At 32.1% G+C, this 19,595-nt stretch overlaps 1 protein-coding gene across 4 annotated transcripts in view; it reads right to left on the bottom strand.

Moving 5' to 3' along the window:
• Window positions 1-19,595, bottom strand: part of LOC142330479 (angiotensin-converting enzyme-like) — a 102,419-nt gene that overhangs the window by 55,366 nt on the left and 27,458 nt on the right. For all 4 annotated transcript variants that reach the window (XM_075375746.1, XM_075375743.1, XM_075375747.1 and 1 more), the window contains exons 2-4: window positions 13,805-14,100; window positions 11,910-12,068; window positions 4,627-4,717 (exon numbers count right to left, since the gene is read on the bottom strand). In XM_075375746.1, coding sequence (XP_075231861.1) covers window positions 4,627-4,717; window positions 11,910-12,068; window positions 13,805-14,092 — 538 coding nt within the window. In that variant the 5' untranslated portion in view covers window positions 14,093-14,100. The remainder of the gene's footprint in view (window positions 1-4,626; window positions 4,718-11,909; window positions 12,069-13,804; window positions 14,101-19,595) is intronic.

Genomic DNA, 19,595 nt, shown 5'->3' with positions numbered 1-19,595 from the left:
ATTTCTATAGGTTTGGGGTGGACCACTCAGATAGCTGCTCTAGTTGTGGGGTTGAAGAGACGCCTTTTCATGTACTTTTTCGCTGTTCTAGATTTGTGGTAGAGAGTGAGAAGATCGTGGATGCTATTGACAGAGAGGAAATGTTTGAACCTGAAGACCTCCAGGAAACTATGTTAACCAGTGAGAATCACGGGCTGGCTGTTGCCCGGTATGCTAAAGCAGTTATGGAGAAATTACGTTCTGCCGAAGAAAGCCGCAGGTTAAATAGAGGTCCTGGGTTGCGAGGGACAGGGCCGCGGGCGAGTGTCTGGAGGGCGGAGTGTCATCTTGTGGGGGGTTGGCTGAATGCAATGAAGCCGCGGTCACTCCACCAACTGGAGTCCCGGGGGCCTTTCCAACTTCCGAGCTAAAGCTGATGACATGTAAGTATGCGTATGGTAAGTATGAGAGTTGCTAGAGTTGGTGCGCGAGTGATATATACGTGTTAGTATGTTTGGTTCAAGTGTGTTTGTTGTTGTTTTGTGTTGGTTTCTTAGTTATGTGTGGATCTGTTTTTGTATGTGTATGTGCCTTGCTATTTGCTTTGTTGTTTGAATGTGTGTGTGGGCGCTTAGCTCCCCTTCTAAAGTAATGCTTTACCAGCTATTCCCAGGAGGGGCAGGTCGCTAGGGGTGAAGGTTTAGTTGGTAGTGCGCAAGAATACATATACCCTTTTTACTTGTGAAACCTGTTAGCGAGTCCAACACTACTTCGGCGCCCAGGGTTCCTCCATCTCAGAGCGCTACATTGTCATGTTAAACAACTTCCTGCACCCACAACTGGAAAGGCATCGAGTTAACATGAGAAAAATGTCGTTCCAACAGGATGGTGCCACAGCTCACACAGCAAGAGCATCGATTGAAGTGGTTCAACAAATTTTTCCTCTGGACATCTCATTTCACAATTCGTTGATGTTTCTTGGCCCCCACGCTCTCTCAATCTATCAATTGTGACTTTTTTTGTAGAGCTACCTGAAATCAACAGTGTATGTGAACAAGCTACACACAATTAAAGACCTGAAAATTTCCATTCATCAAGAAATTGAAGCTGTGTCGAATGAAATGTTGGAGAAAGCCGTGCAGAGCTTTGAGGAGAGGCTCCGAATTTGCATCCGACAAGAAGGACGTCATCTTTCTTACTGATATTATTTTCCGAACCTAATTAATGTATATTGATTTCAAAACTAATAAAAATATTATTATTTAATGTAAAACTTTTTTTTCAATAATTAAAACAACCAAAGTTACTCAATAGTGAAAAACATGCGTTTCCTCTGCTTCAACCTTTATAATTTTATTATACATTAAAGATTCATCAGGACAATAAAATGAATGATTGGACAGCTATAGTTTTAAACCTACAATATATCCGTAAGAAACTATGCTTTTACTGTATTCTTACAGTATTAGAATATAGTTTTATAAATTCACGTAAGAATTTGTAATAGTCAACCTACTATTATAAATTCACATCAAAATTTATAATAGTCGGTTGACTATTATAAATTTTTATGTGTTAATACCCACAGAAAATGATATTAACAATCTGTCAATATCATTTAACAGATATCAGATATCATTTAACAGGGGCTCAGACAAAGAGACATTATTGAGATTGTATAAAGCACTGGTTCAATCTAAACTAGACTACGGATGTATCGTATAATCATCCGCTAGAAAGTCGCACTTAAGAAAGTTAGACGTAGTTAATAACAGCGGAATAAGATATGCAACAGGCGCTTACCGCACAAGTCCGGCGGTTAGTCTGATGTCTGAAGCCGGAATAATGCCACTACATTATAGAAGAGAGATCCTTTTGTTAAGATATGCAGCAAATGTATGGGCTTTCCCTGCTCATATAAATAATAAATTGTTTACGAATCATCCTATGGCTGCAGTGTATGAACATCGTGCTACCTATTCCAGACCAGCCGGAATAAGGTACCACGAATTAAGAAGAAAATATGAAATTGCTATACCAGAGACACTAGCAATTTCTACTAGAGAAATACCGCCATGGCTCTTGCCAGCGGTAAATATAAGTTTGGATCTCTCTCAAGGAGAAATAAAAAAGAAACCAGCAGTGATCATCCAGCAGGAATTTTTGGCAACCGTCAGTAGTTACGAAGAACATATTAGAATTTATACTGACGGTTCTAAAACCGAACATGGTGTTGGATGCTCAATATATGTAAATAAAGAAGCCCACTTTTGGAAACTGCCAGATGTGGCCAGTGTCTACACGGCAGAACTCACTGCAATTCAGCAAGCTCTTCGCTACACTGAACACTATTGCGAAGAGAGAGTGCTAATATGTTCCGATTCATTAAGTGCACTTGTCGCAATTCGGAACAAGAACATTAAGGATGTCCTAATTGCAAACATCCTGTCCATTTTATACGTACTAAAACAACGAGGACAGCGATGCGTATTTGTATGGACTCCGGGGCATGCTGGTATTACAGGTAATGAAATCGCAGACGAAGCTGCCAGAAAGTCTGCGATGATTTGGATGCATTTACTGTAAGAGTGGCAGATGTTAAAAACCGTCTAACAAACATAGTAAGAAACAAGTGGAATGCTGAATGGAGGAGTTTAAATACAAAATTAAACTCAGTAAAAACTTCTCCTTATAAATGGAAAAGCGACTTTAAGTTGACTCGCCGTGAACAAGTAGCGGTGACCAGACTTAGAATCGGTCACACGCGATTAACAAATTTATATTTGTTAACCGGAGAAGGGAGACCATTGTGCGGTGTTTGTAATAAAACACTGACAATCAAGCATCTAATAGAAGAGTGTACCATATATGAGGACCTCAGAAAGAGGTTCCGTCTTACAAATAATATTAGTGCTGATCTGGATAATGGAAATGAAGAAAATATAGTTGCATTTTTACACGCCAGTGGACTTCTTAAAAGTCTATAAAATGGAAGTTTAAAGCTGTGATAAAAGATACTCTAAGCAGTAGTTTTATATATATATATATATATATATATAAGGGAGTCTTGAAGCGTGGCACGCATAGTGACGGGAGGTAGCCCTCTTGCCTAGGCCATTTTGGCTCACCTGCATTCAAGAGCAGCGAGTCGGGGTGTATCCGATGATGGCATGGGGGACCCTCAAGGGTGGATTGAGGGCGCGAGGCTATGGATGTATGCCGTGGATGTCTATAGCCTGTTTATAAGAAGGATTCAACTGCCACGGCACCCTGGCGCGACTGATATACTGCTCAACGGCGGTTCTGGTCGCCCCGAGGGTGCTTAAACAAACTATAAATGAGACTCGTAGAAGAAAGAAAGAAAGATATGGTATTGATAAGCTGAAATTTTTATTTTTATGGTCTTTTGAGAACCTATCTCAAATATTAATATTGGGGCCCTTTACACCCCGTAAGTGTTTGTGATTGTCCTTGTCTTTTATGTCTTAATGTTTATTGTGAAGTTTGTGTTTTTAAATAAAATTTAAGGGCCCTTTACACCCTTACATATGACGATCCTGATGGAGATAATAATTTCTTTTAAAGAATGTGACGAGGGCTAATGACCTTAGCAGTCGATGCTCGTAAAAATTCAGTTAAAAAAAAAAAAAAAAAAAAAAAAAACAATCTGTTAATTAATACAACAATCCTCAAAACCTCTCTGGTAGCTAATTTTTATATAAAATATTTGTTTATGAATCTAATTCTCTCAAATCGCTACACATTTCTAGAATATCTAAATTAATTGAATTTGTTTATTTTATTTAAAAGGTTCTGTAATATTAAAAAAAATTTTACTCTTAATATTATTATGTTTATACACATTAAAATCTCTTTTTGAATGATCCACTTCTTTTTATAACATAACTATGTTGAAGTAAAACAATCATTAGCTTAGTCTAAAAATATTTGTAGTATATGTTATTATTCAGTTTAAAAGCTATGGCATACTTTCCGTTCTAGCATGTACTAAATAACTAACATATTTTGTTATCAATATGTCTGTAAGAAATGTATTTTATTGGAATGGTTTTAACATATTTATTTAAGTTATTTTCACAACTATTTTTCATTATATTATGTTTTTTCTTTTTAGTTAGAAATAATTTTGCTTTTATAACTATTGTGATATATTTTCTTTTATAATTTGCTTCAATATTATTTATTAAATTTTTATTCTTCTATTATAATAATTTGTACTCATATATACCACTTACCGTACTAAAATAAATGCGGTATTATTTTTGCATCCATGAATGATTAGATTTGTTATTTGATGTTGTTGTTCTAACTAGATATATTTTTCTGTATTTACATGATGCAGGATTTTACCCAAACTTACTTCCAAACTGCATTTATACATGATTATTTCTTATTTTCTGAGTGCTTATTCACATTAACATTTAGACAATATGCTGTGGTATCTAAACAATGCTAAATTCTTGTGGGGGTTATTTTATAGTTGATTTGAAGAGATTTGTAGATTTACTGTAAGAATTAAAATGACAAGGTTTATCTACTCCCTTTACTTAGCAAAATTGTGAGATGACATGATTTACATAATGAAATCAGTGAACAGATTTATTTAAAATATTTCATGTAACATACCTTCACTGTTGAGCAGCTTACTTTTATTCATATAATGAGGAACTCTAATAGATTCAAAATCTTTGATCATATCACTTAAATATTCTTGTAACTGAAAAAAAAGGACTATTAATAAAGATTATATAAGTAAAATATCAATTAATTAAACTCATTCACAACTATTTTCAAACATTTGAACAATTTGTTAATTAAAATATACATTTTTTACATAAAGTATTTAAAATAATAACAGTATGGTGTTTTCTTTTTATTAAAAAACAAAGCAAGAAATCAAATCATTATCAAATTGATTATCAGTCATCAAAAAAGATACTTATTTTTTTTTTTTTTATATTTTTTACTCCTCATTTAGAGTACAGAATTGGATTATTAATTAAACATTCTTTCGCTTGACTAGGATGCATTTTTTTTTTTTGTAAAAGAAATAAAATTTATGATGTAACTGCTTTCTGCATTAAGTTAAATTATTATTGAAATGTTAGAACAGTATTTGTTTGTACCATATAGAAATCTGAATAAAATCATCAAATCAATTATTGTTATGGATTTAAGAAGATATAAATTAAGGAGTCAACTATTAAATATTATAACACCAATTATAATGGGTTAGGTAAAATCTCCATGATAGAACTCAGCAGCTTTGAGCTCAAGACAGTCATGTCTCTTATCTCTTATTACTGAATGGAGACAATTTGTGTAATGTATATTTTCTGATAGAAAGAGTTATTAATTTATTGGGTATTAAAGAAGTAGAAAGTAGCAGATCTACCTCTGTAGTTAGTTCTTAGATGGTGCCACTGAAGCGCTAAATTGAAATAAGAAAATTAATGCAAAAAAGGATGAATAAATAAATTTAAGAATAAATAGAATTATTTTTATTTAATTAATACTGAAATTATAAATATAACCTAACCAAATTTAACCTATACTCGTTTAACGAGCGAAGGTTAAATTTGGCTACACACCGGGTTGGTCTAGTGGTGAACGTGTCTTCCTAAATCAGTTGATTTGGAAGTCGAGAGTTCCAGCGTTCAAGTCCTTGTAAAATCAGTTATTTTTACACGGATTTGAATACTAGTTCGTGGATACCGGTGTTCTTTGGTGGTTGGATTTCAATCCATTCATTTCAGTTATGGTTGAACTGAGACTGTACAAAACTACACTCATACATATCCTCTGAAGTATTATCTGAACGGTAATTACCAGAGGCTAAACAGAAAAAAAAAGGTTACGTTAGATTGTATTTATTATTACAACATGAGCAAGACTAATTTCTTCTTAAATTAGTCCATTTATTCATTCTTTTTTGTATTTATTTTCTTGTTTAAATATAGAGTTTCATGTTGCTATCTAAAAACTAACTTAACTACAGAAGTAGATTGGCACTACATTAATACCATTTATTGTTTTATATCTTTCATAGCCTTTCTTACGACTGTAACATATGTAAAGAATATGAGATATAAGTGGTACTAATCAAAGTTTCTTTCTCTGAGAGGTAATACTCACAGTCTGTCCCACTTGTTATCAGACTGAAAATGTCACTTATAGGGATAAATGTCATTTATAATTCAATGGGCTAAGCTTGACGATACACAAAAGTATATTCGGCTTGTGAAGAAGATAACAGAAAACTACTTCATTAATTATTTTCTTTATTAAGTCGGGTTTGAGATTCATGATATTTTTGGAAATGGCTTTGCCTGACGTCAAGTCACCTACAACCATTAAAATTATAATACTCCATACGTAAATACACTTATTATTTACCTTCATATTTGGATTTTAAAAAATATAAGTAAAAATTAAATAAAATATTTATATCACCAAAAAATTACATAAAAAACTCCTACTTGATATTGTTTGTTTTAAATCATTGTTTACCATGATAATATAGATGTATTTTTAATATTTTAAATATTTACTTATGATAAAAATCAGCATTGCCATACACATAAAATAAAATTTTGCCATCAAACTGTATCTGATAAAACATAATTCAAAATTATTATTATTGTAGTTAGATATATAAGAATTTTAGTATGTAAAGGTGTCTTTTTATCTACTTTTAAAATATACAAGTCATTTTTTATACTTTTAATATGATATTTACTAAGTGGCTAACATTCTGCTGCCCTCCTTGGCGCAATGTTATTGCCTCTGCCTTTCATTTTGAAATTCATGGGTTTGAATTCAGTCAAGCTTCAAATTTTTCAAATGCTAAAAAACTTTAGCATTGATTAAAAGAAATTGAAATAAGAATCTGAAAATACTAACACATCTCATAATAAAAACATTTTTTTTTTAAATATTTGATTTCTTCCAATATATTATATAATAATTTAATTATTTAGAATACAATAATATTATTTGTAGTTATGTAGTAATTACAGCATAACATGATTTATCTTTTTTTCAATGGCGACACTTTATTACTATAGTTTTAAAATTGTTCCAAATTTATAAATTATATTCAGTATAGCATACAAATCAACTTCAGATGACAAAGATTATTGCAATAATTTTAGTAGCCTGTGTTATTGTGTACATGCAGTGAAAGATCTGTTATCCTAAGTATAAGGTAATCTCTCTTTCTTTATGCAGCAAAGTAAAAAGAATCATCTAAAAGTTGTTTCAGATGATCTGTAATACTACATTATGAGCAGTTTAACTAAAAATGTTGTTTATTTTTGTCTTAATCATACTTATGAATGTGACACATGTGAAGCACCTGAAACACAAAGGCAGCAATAAAATATTCTCTCTTGGGAGTAATGTTGTTCACAAGTCAATCTCTATGGTGAAAAAAAAAAGTATCTTATATAACATGAACGCCAACTGTATTTTAGTGGGTTTGTCATCCTACATCAGCAACAGATTCATGAAGTTCATCTCTCATTTTCCCTAGTAAATCAAGCACGGAATGGTTGTTATTTTTGAAAAAGGTTGCTCTGTATTTAAACTAGCACTGACTGCTGATGTCATTAACAATTTGTAAATGTCAAAATAGTATGCAGTGAATCTGAAACCAATATTGTTTAACTACAATGTTTTACAGGAACGGGTTCATTAAACATGGATTCAACTACTGGCTTTACGTCCTTATTTCACACTCTTTCAAACTGCAGAACGTTATGCTTTGAGATACAAACAAGTATTACAGAACCATTAGGTTGTAAAAATATAGATTACAATTTTACTCTAAACCCAGAAGTAGATTTATCATTTTGCCAAAATCAGTTACAATTGTGACATCTACGAGTAAATAACAAAAACCAAACTTATATTTTGCTACAGTGTCACATATGATATTGTACAACCTATATCGATCATATTTACTGCTTACCTTATTACTTAAAATTCAAAATTTGAAAAAATGAATAGTTTAAAAACAAGAAGTCTGTGTCTTGAAAAAACCAAAAAAGGAATGAATGGAGACATCCGGTAATTACTACCAGAAATGAATAGAGGTTGTCTGACATTATAATTTATATCATTTTTTACTTAATGACAATTTTTATGATTTGCAAATTTTCACATACAAACAAACAATTTCATATTTAAAATATCAGAATCACTTCAAAATATGTCATTAACCAATTACATTCCAACACAAATTAAAATAATATTAAATAAATAAAAAATATCTTCAAATTGTGAACTTCACCCTGTAACTTTTCATTAAAAAAAAAAGAAAAGAATCATCTTAATTATTGCATTTAGTGTGAATGAAACTTGAACATTGCCTTCTCTAAGAAGACAATGATATGAATTGTAAAAATTAATTATACAAGGTTAATTAGACAAAAGTGAAACAGATTTATTAGTCTTTGATTTGTCAAAGAAAATAATTAAGTCTATCTAAAGGAAACCTGAGGGATAAATGAGCACTTTATCTCTGCAAACCTATTTGTCAATGAATAAAGTTTTGTTAAGAATGTAGAATTACATCATTATAGATTATATTTCTTCCTTTTATTTTAAAAACAAATTAAAAACAATCCATTTTCTAAATAAACAGGATTGTAATTCCAGATCTTTTTACAGCTTCTTTATTAATGATAGATGTTGCTGCCATTATTGATGGCTGTTTTGAAGCAACTAAGAAACATCTTTAATATTATGTTAAATAGTGTTTTTGATCTGTATAATTTAGAAAAATTGTTTTTATCAAATCTAATATGTAAATTTCTTATCATTCAGGTGTATTGAGTCAGTGGATTTATACAGACTCACTATAATTGGCAAGTTATGATTAATATTTTTGTATGCGAGAGCTGTTTTTTGTTACTACAATAGTCATCAAATATAAACTGGACTTTGGTTTTCAAGACTTGTATACAAACATGAATGGGAGGGATATTAACAGTTAAGATGTGATGAGAGGATGGATGCTTCAGCATTTGCATCTCCCTAGTCATTAGCTTCATGCTAGATCAAGAGGTTCATAGTCAACTACACAACATATTATCTTAAAGTTTCTCACGAATGATGGCATCCAACAATCTGAAATTTTGACTAGACTCCATGTGCAGTTAACCAAGTCTATGACAAGCCAGCAAATTCAAAGAAAGACATGAAGTTGTAGAAAATGAGACACAATAGACACGTAAGAACAAGTGTGGTGGATGACAACATTTGATTGATCCATGACCTCACTGAAGATAATCAGCACCTTATGGTCGATGAAACTGCTTTGAAAGTGGGTATAAATCATAGAAGTTCCATTCCATCAGTTTTGGAATCTCTTCTTCATAAAAAGTATGAGGACTTTTTATGAAGAACCAACCTCTATTTTTTTGTTGCTCCTCAGGTTCAGATTGTGTGATGTGGGTTCAAAGACTGTTGTCCAAAAATCATAAACAGATCTGACAGAAAATTCCCACAGGCTTTTGAATTGATTTTGACAAGAGGAAAATAATTTTTTTGCATTGAATAGTCACATGTTATGAAATGTGGTTCTCCATCTCTACAATCTTGAATCAAAATACGCCTAATCTCGTAAAGGTGAAAATGCATTCATCACCTGGAAAAGCCCTTACAACCATCTCTTGAGACTAGAGAGACATGCTCGTCAATTTTTGCCATGAACATCACACTGTGCAAGCTAAATGCTACTTCAAGCTTTTGGACAAAGTAAAAGCTGCCTATAGGAACAAAAGACACCATTAGCCAATCAGAGATGTGGTTTTCCCTCACAATAACAAAAGACCTAACACAGCCGTTACCATATCAGATAAACTGGATGAAATTTACTGGGAAGCCTTAGAACATCTCCCATACGGCCAGATTTACCTCTTGTGATTTGTTTTTGTTTGGTCCATTGAATAAGGGTCTGAAAGGACATAGATATCAGAGCAACAACAAAGTACAGGTTGGGTCTTCATAAAAAGTATGAGGACTTTTTATGAAGAAGGGATTCAAAATCTTTCTACACATTGGAAAGAATGTGTAAAACTTTGGAGAGACTACGTAAAAAAGCTATACATATGTTTTTTATTTTTAATCTGTACTAATAAATGTTAAAAAAAGTCTGTTTATATTTGACTGATCTTCTTAGTAATGCTTGCATATATTCTTTGTTTTTATGAGAGAATATCAGTCCAATTTGCACCATACTATCATTTGGTGTCATCACTATAGTTTAATATATTCCTGCGAGTTGAGTTATTCAATGTGACTTTTGCTCATGTATTGTATGTTCTGTTCCATATTGAGCTGGTTGATGCTGTGCTCTAGCATCTACTAGCACTGACCGGCGAATTAGTCTCGTACAAGCATTCAAGAGTCGGATCCCGCTCAGTGCGGTCATGGTTTGTTTATTATAACATTTCATTCGTAGTCTAATGTGACTAGTTTTATTTAGTAGCTTAAGTCTAATGTGGCTTATAGTTTTTATTGATAATGTTCAACGATATTATTCGGACTAATGTGTCATTTATTCAGCAGTCTAATGTGACTTGTATTTCTCAATATTCAAAAATGTCTAATGTGACAGATTAAGTTTAATTATTCAAGAAGAATATGTTTTAGCTTATTTCATCATCTCAACCATCATTTCAAAATACAGTTCATACTTGCTCTACAACTTAACATTGTATGATCTTCCATATTTTATTCGTGGTTTTGAAAATTGACTTTTTTCTAAAAAATGTTTGTACATTTGTATGAATACTAACTGAATATGTTATCTTTTGGTGTTTTTTTCTATGGTAATTGATGCATATTTGTAATATAACTGCACAGAAATGTAAAGTTTAAAAAAAAATTTATTTATGTAATTTTAATGGGAAAATCTTTCCTATATTGTAATATTGTTTTTTCATAGTGAATATTGTTAATTTTAAATGCTTTTCTCTCTGGCAAATAATGCACATTTGCAATGTTTTTTTTACAAAAATGTTTGTTTTATTTACTTTTATGTTTGATTTAAAATTAAGTTTTACTTTAAATGTTGGGAAAAATTCATTTCCTGTAGAAGGTACCAGACCTTCAGAAGATTCTCTCTTCTGTTACTTGAAAAATATAGTAATAAAGAATAACAGATTTTTAATTTTTTTGTGGACATTGGAAAAGAGTTGGTTTCTGATTGAAATAAGACAGAGGGCAAAAGCTGAAAGCCCAAACTAAAGAGACTTGAAAGGGAGAGCCATCTGGTAATGATTTAATTGTCAAATACAATTGTGTACATTGAAATTTTGTGTTTTTTTTTTTGCCTATATCATTATCATATACATTCTCATACAGGGTGTATTTTTTACACATTTTTTTTAGATGAAAGCTGAAAGAAAGGCCCATTTGATAATAGCATAATTCACTGAACTCTATGTCTTCTATTGAACAGTTCTCTGTAAGTATCTAACTAATAAAAGGGAATTAAATTTACAGCTACTAAAATATTAAACATACAAAAAAAGGGCATATACTAAGAATAGAATAAAGAAAAAAAATTAAAAATATCATAAATTGACTGTAATAATCCTAGAAATAAAATCCTAATGTAGATTTAAATTATACTCGTAATTAATATTACGAGTAATAATAAATAATACCTTCCAATGAACTTCAACAATTTTTCAGACTGTTCTGAAATTGCAGTCACTAATGTCAAGGTTCACTGTGAATAATATCAAAGTAAGTAGTCTTATTAAAATCTAGATGAATCAGTAGATAAGATCTACAGCTAAAAAAACCTCTGTTCACTATTTTAAAAGGTATAAAATTAATTATAATAGTCATTATCTGTTTTCAAACACTTTTAATTTTTAATAAATTTAAATTACCTTGCTGCGAGGATAGTCATCGAGAATATCAGTTCCAACATTTACAAGTAATTGCCATTGCCGTCTAACAGCAAAGTTTCTTATTTTGTCTTCACTGTAGTTTAAAAGTTCTGTTCTGACATTAATTCTATACTGTCGTAATTCTAGTTTTGCCTTCTCCTAAAAAAAAAAAAAAAAAAAAAAAAAATGAAATAGAAATCAAGCAGTTAAATTTTTTATATGCAGTTAGTTAATTCATTGAGATTGAAAAAAGTAAAAAATGTTTTTCTGAATTTTTTTAAATTTGGAGCCCAGTATTAAGAGACCATTTTTATTGACTACAATGATTACCGAAATAAGATTTAAGCATCAAAATTATCAGATTTCAAATAAAACATCAATTTTGAATAAAACCTCAAGCCACTTAGCTTTTTCAACAAAAATAATTAAATAAGATCAACTAAAAAATTGTTCTAAATAAAACAATATGTATTTCAACATGAATGTATTTTTTAACAATATATTACTTTTCAACTAATTTCTTTGAAGTCTTGTGTGAAAATATCACTATCAAAATAAGTTTGTGCCACTAATTATTGTGTTACAACAAATACAATTAAAAAAAAAGTTTCAAAAAAGCTATCTAATTAACTAAATAATAATGCAAAAAAATTTTTGTCAGTATGTCTGAAGGAGAATTTCCAGTTTTAGTTAAGAAAGAAAGGTTTTGCACTGCAATAATGACCTTTGAAAATAATAATGCTCTCAATGTTTTAGCTAGCTTTCAGTGATCTTTTTCTATTTCAACATTATCAGGTTAAAATAATAATTTTTTTTTTGTTTTTTTTTTTTTTTTTGTTAATGTATGTTTTTCTATATCTCTGACAATTCATTATAATTCTGAAAAACATATTTAAAGATTAAAATACTTTCTTTAATAAAACAAATATTTGTTGTTGTTGAGTCATTATACAAAGACAATGTTAGCAATAAGAATAAAGATTTATCTTTTTTAAAATGTTGATTATTCATTTACTTACATCACTGCAACAACTACAGATTTAAGGCCATTTACAGCTACCAACCCTCTTTTCTTATGATGAGAAATGAATTTTGTAGTGTGCAGAAAATTCTAAGTTCCACCAGGATTTGAACTTTACCATTCTGCCAGAGATAAATAGAATGATCAGTAAGGATTCATTACCAGTATTTTAAAACTAACTCTTCTCTATTAATACGTAACATTTTTCCCAAGCATTTGTAATATTACTCTTATAGATATATTTTAACATTTTTAATAGATTGCTCTGAGAGACCAATTAGTAAAATTAATACCGCAGGGTCTTGACAAGCATAAGAAAGACAGCTGTCATAAATATGCATAAATAATTAAGAATACTAAGGTTTTTTGAGCAAATTTGAAAAATATTATTCAGCACAGCATAAATAAAATAGTGAGCTTATATTATGTTGTATAATATTTTCATTTTGTTATATTAATGTAACATAATAAAAATACGTAATGTTTTTAAAGTTTTATGTTTCAATGATGAACCTTATATTTCAAAAAGCCTTACATTTAATTAACAAGTATATAATCAAGTAAGTGGTAACAAAAGTAACAAAAATCTAATTTGACTTTAGTTTTGTACAAAATGCAATTATAAAAATGAATTATTAAATAATTTTTAGTTAAAATACCTCTAACAATAAGAAAAATTAATAACATATAATAATAATATACTGCATTTAAGAAAAGCTGAATCTTTATTACTGAACATTAAAAAAAAACAAGCATCATTAGTGGCACACTGCAGTAAATTAACTTTTAAAATAATATACTTCACAGTATCCAAATGACATCAGGTTTTACTATTACTTAAAACAAAAATTAAATACAAAATAACTGAACATACCATTTTTCTTTCATTTTCAATTGTCATGTTTGTTTGATAATCCCACAGTGCAAGTAAATATTCTTTCTCAACTTTCTCTAACTTTTCATTTACAGACTCAAAATAATCACCAAGATGGTCAGTTTCATCACTTAATTCACCGTCATAATAATTGTTTGCACTAAAATGTTGATTAAACGAAGGTGAAACAGAATCAGAATCAGAATCATCCTCAGAACTGTCATACCCAAATGCATTACTTTTACTTACAAATACTAAAGTTATTGTAATATAAAATAATTGCAGCATTCTTTTCTCTGGAAAAAATTACACAAATCAAAATGTTAATTGTTTGTGGCACCGATTCCTTAACTATTTTATAAGTAAAACTAATTCGAGCAATTTTCTAGAGCTCTTTTCATATGGATATCAAATAAAACCAAAATCAAAATGAAAATTTCAGAAATATTTTTTTACATTCGAATTCTACTACTGCATAAATACACAAAAGATTACTAAAATCGAGGTCAGTAAGCCCTAACAAGTATATAATCAAGTAAGTGGGAACAAAAATAACAAATATCTAATTTGACTTTATTTTGATACAAAATACAATTATAAAAATGAATTAATTATTAAATAATTAAGTCTTAAGTTTTAAAATTGACATCAAAAAAACAACCAGCCATTCTGTCAGAGGTAAATGGAACAATCAGTAAGGATTCATTTACAAAATTTTATAACTAACTTCTTATTTATTAATACGTAATATTTTTCCCAAGCATTTGTAGTGTTACTCCATTTATATATTTTTTAATAGATTGCTCTGAGAAAGCAATTAGTATTAATTGCTTTCAAACTATCAAAACAACAATCAAATAAAATCAAACGGAAAATTTCAGAAATATTTTTTTACATTCGAATTTTACTACTGCATAAGTACAAAAAGATTACTGAAATCACTCTAATAAACTTGACACAATAATGTGTCAGTGCCCAAATGTATGAATTATTATAATTGATCATTATCTTGATACACACTTATAGAAATACTACACAGAATGTATCACCAAGTTCTCCTGGGATTTCATAATTTATTCTACTCATGAAAATGATGGAAAAAGTTCATATAAATGTATCCTAAAATGCTATGTTTGTGAGTTATGACTACTGAAAGATTTCACTCGGATTTCAGCTACCCTGGTTAAATGAGATTGTACTGAAATTTTTAGGATGTTAATTAAGGAGCAAAATTAGTGATTTCTTATGGTTTTTGACCTGAAAAATGGAATAAGATAGGTTCCAGAATCATATCTGCAATAGTTTTTGAGAAATATGGAGTGAAAACCAATAAATTGTAGTAAAACCCTGTTTTTTTTTTTGTTTTTTTTTTTATGTTTAATGTACAATAAGATTGTCAAATGAGAAATAAACCCATAAAACTGTTAAACAAAACATGTACAGAATTCTGAACAGAATTGTGTAAGATTACTGTACTCGTATTTGTCAGAGAACACTTATATAATATAAACAAAAACCAAATTCTATTTAGAAGATATGAAAAATTTGTAAAAACAAAATTTGCTGTTAAAAAATTTAAAAACCTGGAGATCTCCAAAAACTGTAAAATAAAAATTACTTGGATAATCTTTTTATTAATGACAGAAATACTGATTGTATTAAGTATAATTTATAACTATTTAAAGGTACAGATTCCTTAAATTGGTGATAAAACAAGGAAATTACAACAATAATAGAAATGAATGGGGCAAGTATTTTATCAAGAAATGTTTCTTTGTTACTAGAATATTAACCTAAATCTTAACAAATAGATATTTCTGGAATATAAACACCCTCACATATATTTCAGAAAATATAAACCCTTTCTTTTCACCTATTATTTACATGTTGTACGAGCATATGATATATTTTGATATTTATGATTTGTTTTCATTTTCAACAAATTCCATTTATATAGCAAACCAAAATTTACCTTTGAGGTGAAAAATAATAGAGCAATAACTTCTTAAGGCACAAACCAAAAAACAATAAAAATATTGACACTGACATATTTATAAAATACTAAAAAACTCTTTATAAAAATCATGTAACAGAATTATTAACTCAGTTAACTTTATGTGTATTAGGAATGTAAAGAAGTCAGTATAAAGAACCACAAAAAAATGGAAATGATGTACCACTCAAGGCATAATGTGTTATCAATTCTGATGTACTAGTACAGTGTAGCAACTTATATTACTACAGGACAGATATGAAAGGAGGTTAAGATTTTTATTTTTTTTGTTTTCAGTCATTTGACTGGTTTGATGCAGCTCTCCAAGATTCCCTATCTAGTGCTAGTCGTTCTTCATACACCCCTTCCATCCTACATCCCTAACTATTTTTTTTACATATTCCAAACGCTGCCTCCCTGCACAATTTTTTCCTTCCACCTGTCCCTCCAATATTAAAGTGACTAGTCCAGGATGCCTTAATATGTGGTCCATAAGTCTGTCTCTTCTTTTAACTATATTTCTCCAAATGCTTCTTTCTTCATCTATTTGCAGCAACACCTCTTCATTTGTAACTTTATCCACCCATCTAATTTTTAACATTCTCCTACAGTACGACATTTCAAAAGCTTCTAATCTTTCTTCTCAGGTACTACGATCGTCCAAGTTTCACTTCTATATAAAGCTACGCTCCAAACATATACTTTCAAAAATCTTTTCCTAACGTTTAAATTAATTTTTGATGTAAACAAATTATATTTCTGAGTGATGGCTCTTTTTGCCTGTACTATTCTACATTTTACATCGCTAGGTAGATTAAACTTCCGATGCAACGCCGCATAACATATGCAGTCCACGAGAATGTGGTGCACAGTCATGAGGCATTTGCATCGTGTGCATAGGGGTGGGACTTCTCCTGACATTAGGTATTCGTGTGTGATCCTCGTATGTCCTATCCGTAACCGGCAGAGGACCACTTCCTCACGACGAGATTTTCTGCAAGAGGAGCCCCATGCCAACACTGATTATTATCGACGGTAGTCGCCGAGTCACTGTGCCACCATGCTCTCAGTGATTGTTTTACACGATTGATAAAATCAAAGGTAGTAACTCGGTTGGTGAAAAAAAGTTGAATACACGCTTCTTTGGCAGCATAATCTGCTCTTTCGTTACCTAGAATACCTACGTGGCTAGAAACCCAGCAAAAACTTACTTCTGTGTTGTGATTACCTAACTCAGCGATTGCATCGTAAATTTCAATGACGACAGGAAGTTTGGAATAAAACTTTTCTAACGCCTGGAGAGCACTACACGAGTCACTGCAAATAAGAATGTTTCTATATTTAGGGTTAACGATATTTAGAGCCCTATTTATAGCGAGTAGTTCAGCGGTGAACACGCTCGTAATACCGGGTACGCCAAACATATAAGTTCTTTCATTGACAACCGGTACCGTCTTGTTTCGAGCCATCATTGTATATCACCGCGTCTAGGTTCGTCTTGGTGAGAATATACTGAAACACTTGCCGGAAAACAGTAGTTGGTGTTGATTGTTTATCGTATGTTGTAAGGTCAAATGTAAAATTTACAAGGTTTATTCTCCACAAGGATATGAGCACGGACATGATGGAAAGAACGAGGGAGTGCCAACATTTATATGCTGCAGCAGACGTCAGGTACAGACCCCCCACAGGCGCAGTACACCGTGGACGGTCCTCATACTTCCTTAAATTAGGATTCCTAAGTACTGGGTCAAAAGCCGGGTGATTTGGCTGTCCTTTGAGACGGGCAAAATAAGATAACAAAAGCTGGTCTCCTCTATTCCAAAGTGATGGCTCGCCACAGTGATGTACACCGTCCAGCATTTTAAGCACGATTTGACGAGCTGAAGAGTAGGCGACACAACCATAATCTAAACGGGAACGAACAAGGGAATAGTAAATACGTAACATACATGTCCGATCGGGTCCCCGATTGGTGTTACTAAGGACCCGCATCATATCTAAAAGTTTGGAACATTTTGTCCTCAATTCCTTTATATGTTTGACTCAAGTAAGACGGTTATCAAAAAGCAAACCTAGAAACTCGACGTAAGGAGAGACAGCAATAAGCTCTCTGTTCACAAAAACTCGCGGAATAGAAGGGTTCCGTAGCCGAGAAAATACTACACATTTCGTTTTGTCTGATGAAAATGTGAAACCAGTAGTTCTGGACCAAGCCTGAAGGCGAAATATAGTGTTCTGTAGCAGTCGCTCTGCAGTGGGCGTTGAACGGCTCGCAATGTAAATAACAAAATCGTCAACGAATAGAGAACATGAGACATGAGCCTGTACACAATCGGTAATACTGTTTATGGCTACAGAAAATAAGGTGGCACTTAATACTCTACCTTGAGGTACTCCATTTTCCGAGACGACACTGTCTGAAAGTGAATTGTCTACACGAACACGAAACGTTCGGTGATTTTAAGAATCCCTAGATAAAAAAAAGCATATTGCCCTTGATTCCCCAAATCTTGAGGGTGTTAAGAATACCACACCCGCCAGGCTGTGTTGTACGCCTTCTTTATATCGAAGAAGATAGTAACGAGGTGTTGGCGGTTAAGGAAGGCGTTTTGCATGGCTGTCTCCATTGACACTAAATGGTCAATGGAAGATCGTCCTTGTCGGAAACCACACTGTTCCGAAGAAAGAAAGCCATGTTTCGCCAAGTACCATGTAAGCCTGCGGTTTACCATTCTCTCCATTATTTTACACAACACGCTTGTTTAAGAAATAGGGCGGTAGCTAGAGGGATCGGTTTTGTCTTTACCAGGCTTCAGTACTGGTATTATAAATGCTTATGACCAGCCGGGCGGGAGGACTTGTTCGGAGAATAAACCATTGTAAATATTCAAAAGATGTTGTAGTGCTGAGTTAGGAAGGTGTGAAAGCATACAAAGGCGAACGTTGTCTGGTCCAGGGGAAGTGTCACGTGAGTTCTTAAGTGCGTGCAACAATTCTTTAAATAAGAATGGAGTGTTCAATTCACCAACCGAATCACCAATGTTTAACGCCAATATTTCTATCTGTGCTTTGTACCTCTGAAAGTCGTTACTGTATGATGAAGTGAGAGACACCGAGCGGAAAGATTTTGCTAAAGTATTTGCTACAGCCGAAGATGATGAAAGGATTTCTCCTTCATCAATGAGACCGAGAATAGATTGCCTTGGCGATCCGAAAATTGCATGGATTTTTTTCCACACAGTAGACGTGGGAGTAGTACGTGAGATAGTGTTCACATATTTCTTCCATGAATTCCTCTTAGCGTTCAAGAAAACCCGACGGCATACCGCTCTAGCCCTGCGGTACAAATTTAGATGTTCAGTTGTAGGTCTATTATTAAATTTGCGTAGTGCTCGCCGTCGATTCTTAATAGCACATTTGCAATCAACATTCCACCATGGAACGGAAGGACGTCTAGGATTACCCGATGTTTGTGGGATATATCTGCTGGCAGTTTCAAGTATCATGGACGTAAAAGAGGAATATTGCTCAAGAATGTTCGCACCAACGTCATACTGTGATTGGAAGGCTTTATGATATCCATCCCAATCTGCCCTTTCAACAATCCACCTCCGTGGCCTTCTCTTAATCTCGTGGTCCACACCGAAACCAATAATAATTGGTTTGTGGTCACTGCTGTGAAAGTCATCACAAACAGACCAATCAAGATGAACCCACCGGATTGGTCTAGTGGTTAACGCGTCTTCCCAAATCAGCTGATTTGGAAGTCGAGAGTTACAGCGTTCAAGCCCTAGT

The sequence above is a fragment of the Lycorma delicatula genome, chromosome 9, assembly GCF_047948215.1.
Source record: "Lycorma delicatula isolate Av1 chromosome 9, ASM4794821v1, whole genome shotgun sequence".
NCBI lineage: Eukaryota > Metazoa > Arthropoda > Insecta > Hemiptera > Fulgoridae > Lycorma > Lycorma delicatula.
The sequence above is the reverse complement of the archived record's forward strand: the minus strand, read 5'-3'. Positions and strand labels throughout refer to the sequence as shown.